At 34.9% G+C, this 3126-nt stretch overlaps 1 protein-coding gene across 1 annotated transcript; it reads right to left on the reverse strand.

Annotated features, from left to right (window-relative positions):
• Window positions 1–474: 474 nt before the first annotated feature.
• Window positions 475–2456, reverse strand: LOC126614955 (transcription factor RAX1-like). Its single transcript, XM_050282662.1, has 3 exons — window positions 2129–2456; window positions 1899–2028; window positions 475–1495 (listed from the first exon to the last, which is right to left on the reverse strand). The coding sequence occupies exons 1-3, from the start codon at window positions 2262–2264 to the stop codon at window positions 715–717; spliced, it is 1047 nt and encodes a 348-aa protein (XP_050138619.1). The 5' UTR covers window positions 2265–2456; the 3' UTR covers window positions 475–714.
• Window positions 2457–3126: the final 670 nt, after the last annotated feature.

Genomic DNA, 3126 nt, shown 5'->3' on the forward strand with positions numbered 1-3126 from the left:
CTCAGTAGTAGTTTTGTTATTTGACTAGAAATGTATGGTTTTAGTGATATTATTTAGGAGTGATATTCACACACCCTTCTAATTTTCAGCCGTCGGATCGGATGAATTAAAAAACATCAACGGATAGAAATTAACAAGGAGTGTGTAAGAAGTAAAATGAGATGTGTGGATAACACATCCCTATTTAGACACATAAAATTAACACACACTTGCTGACACATATAAGCTTCAGGATTCTTAAAAGTCACCATTATCAATTATACAAATGAAGCTTTAAAAAATGAAAAACAACAAAATAACATAGCACGCCTTGGTTGATTCAGTTCGTGTTTGCATAAGATTCCTGTTCTTTCTAGCTTTCATAACACATTTTTATTTCTGAAATGAAGTTGCAGTGAAGGACCCGTACAACAACATAACATCATAATCATCATCATCATTCACATCCTCCCGAAAAGAAATGCACAAACAAAATAATTAAAAAGGGCTTTATTACCATGTACTGTCAAAAAAAGAAATGTTTCATTTCATATATCATCAGATTCAGAGTTCAGAAACATATAGAATAGAGGTCCACTGAGTCAATCTTTCTGCATATCTCCCCCACCACCACACCATACCCCATCAAATCCTTCTGATCATTTTTACTTATAACAGTCAGTCAGTAGACTCAATAACTCTTCAGCATTCAGCAGCTACTAGCATTCAGTAACTTCAGTAGAAATACATGACCTTCTCATCATCTTCTGTCTTGCTTTCATTAACATTGAATAATAAGCTGTTAGACTTAGAGGACTCATTTATAATAGTATTATTATTATAATTATTTTTACTTCTAGTACTAATCAGCTGCTGCTTAACATCTTCGTCCAGATCAGTAAATTCTAATGTGTTGTTTTCTGATCCAAAATAAAACCCATTTGGCCTTTCGGTCCATTGGTTGCCATAGTTAAGCATCATGAAGCCCTGATGATCAAAACCCATTTCTTCTTGTTTGATGTTATTAATCTCTGATCTGCTGCAGTAGTCATAGCTGATCTGATTATTACAGCTTCCATCAGACGAAGTACTGCAACTCCCTTCACTTCCAAACACGAGGAGGTTATTATTATTGTTATTTTCCTTCACTCCAGCTGGGTAATTTAGGGTTTGAAAAATAGAAGAGTTGGTGGAAATGTTTGAGAAATTATTGGACGTCAGCGAAACTTGTGGTGGCAATGGCACTGGCGCTTCAAACCCTAAGAAAGATCTGTTGTAATTGCTTAGGTCTTTGTACAGCGACGATAGAGGTTCAGATGGAATTAATGGTTGGTTTTGGTAATTGTGATGAGAGGAAGAAGGAAATGGGGGAGGCTTTAGTAAATTTTTATGGTGGTTGTGAGGTCGAGGAGGACCCATATGCATCCCCATGAGCTTCTTCTTGAGCTTGGTGTTCCAGTAGTTCTTGATATCGTTGTCAGTCCTGCCTGGCAGCTGAGCAGCTATAACTGACCACCTGTTTAATTTAGTTATAATTAATTAATTGCTAATTACACATAATTGTTCATTAAGTTCCAGATGAACCAAAAATTTATTCTGGCTTTCCCTTAACAGCTGTTGATGCTAGATCCAAACTTGGCATGCATGCAGTGAAAATATCCAAAAATACCAGATTCTTGATGAATGCAGTTTTTGTAAACCAGATTAAATAAGGAAAAAAACATGAACTAATCTGTCTTTTCTCTTTCCTCTTTTTCCTTTTCTTTGTTACTGATTTTGGATAGGTTTCATCAAACATCTTTCATGACTGCAGTTGATAATTAAGGAAAAAAGAAAAGTAGACTCGATGTTATAGTTACTGAATTTGAAATTAGGTAAAAAGATAAATGAATTAATATATAGTTAGAATAGAGAAGTACCTGCTTCCAATACTAGCAAAGAGGCTGCATATTATCCTGTCTTCCTCATCAGAGAATTCTCCATGTTTGATGTTTGGCCTCAGATAGTTAAGCCATCTCAATCTGCAGCTTTTCCCACATCTCTTCAGACCTGATCCAAACACCCAATTTAATTAACTCAAACATAAATAACGAGAGAGAGAGAGAGAGAGAGAGAGAGAGAGAGAGAAAGAGAAGAATTGAAACCTTACCAGCTTTCTGTGGGAGAGCAATCCAATTCCCACCAGTCCCATACTTCTCTATGTACTCTTTTAGCTTTGAATCTTCTTCTGGTGACCATGGTCCCTTCTTCACGTTTGCTTTGTCGCAACAAGGAGCCCTCCCCATCTCTCTCTCTCTCTCTCTCTCTCTCTCTCTCTGTGGGAGAGAAGTCTCGCTTTAGATCTCTTGGGTATGACCTAAACTCTATTGAGGAACCAAAGGTCTCACCTTTTGAAATGGATTTTGGGTTTGGGCGATGATATGCCTTAATAATAGTGGTATATAAGGGTTTGGACAGCGTAGCACACTAGAAAAAATTATTATTTTATTCAGTGATAGGCTTTTAAGTCAAAACGAGAGGCAATGCTCAATCATCAGATTTCTAACTCCCTATGCCAATTAGCGCTAATCGAACTTTCTAACTTTCCATCTCATATATGTTGGCACTCCACAAATCATCATTTATCATCATCAACCTCACTCTCATACGTCTTTTCCCAAAGAAAGTATCCAAAGTTTTCTACTAAGTAGAAACAAAATATATAGGCAATTGAAGTGATGGCTAGAGGCCTCCGACATTTTGACATTTTTCCAAATCATAATCCCAAGTACTAGCTACTACCTAGATATACATTAACTTTGTATGGAACTTTGAAATTAATAGCCTTTGTAAATAAAATCAACATGATATAAATTTTCAACTTAATAAGAGCATCTTCAAAAAAGATGTCAAAATCATAGGTGAAATGTTATTATGCATATTTGACATTAAAAATCTCTAACCGAAATGTTATTTGCTAACTGGATTTGAAGGTTTTGTAATTTAATGTCAAAATTGACATCATCGTCAAATTTATTTTTAATTCATTTTAATGGTGGTCTCTTATTCTACTAACATTTCAACCAATAAAAGTTTTGTTTTAACATTTTTTTAAAGTACTACAAGTATTTAAACTCTATTTAAATAATAAAATAACATTTAACAATT

Source organism: Malus sylvestris, chromosome 3 (genome assembly GCF_916048215.2).
Source record: "Malus sylvestris chromosome 3, drMalSylv7.2, whole genome shotgun sequence".
NCBI lineage: Eukaryota > Viridiplantae > Streptophyta > Magnoliopsida > Rosales > Rosaceae > Malus > Malus sylvestris.

Coding starts and splice junctions, on each gene's coding strand:
- LOC126614955 (XM_050282662.1), bottom strand. CDS start 2,264: ATGGGGAGGGCTCCTTGTTGCGACAAAGCAAACGTGAAGAAGGGACCA. Junction 2,029..2,128: donor TGCTCTCCCACAGAAAGCTG/GTAAGGTTTCAA, acceptor TGTTTGGATCAG/GTCTGAAGAGATGTGGGAAA. Junction 1,496..1,898: donor TTTGCTAGTATTGGAAGCAG/GTACTTCTCTAT, acceptor TAAATTAAACAG/GTGGTCAGTTATAGCTGCTC.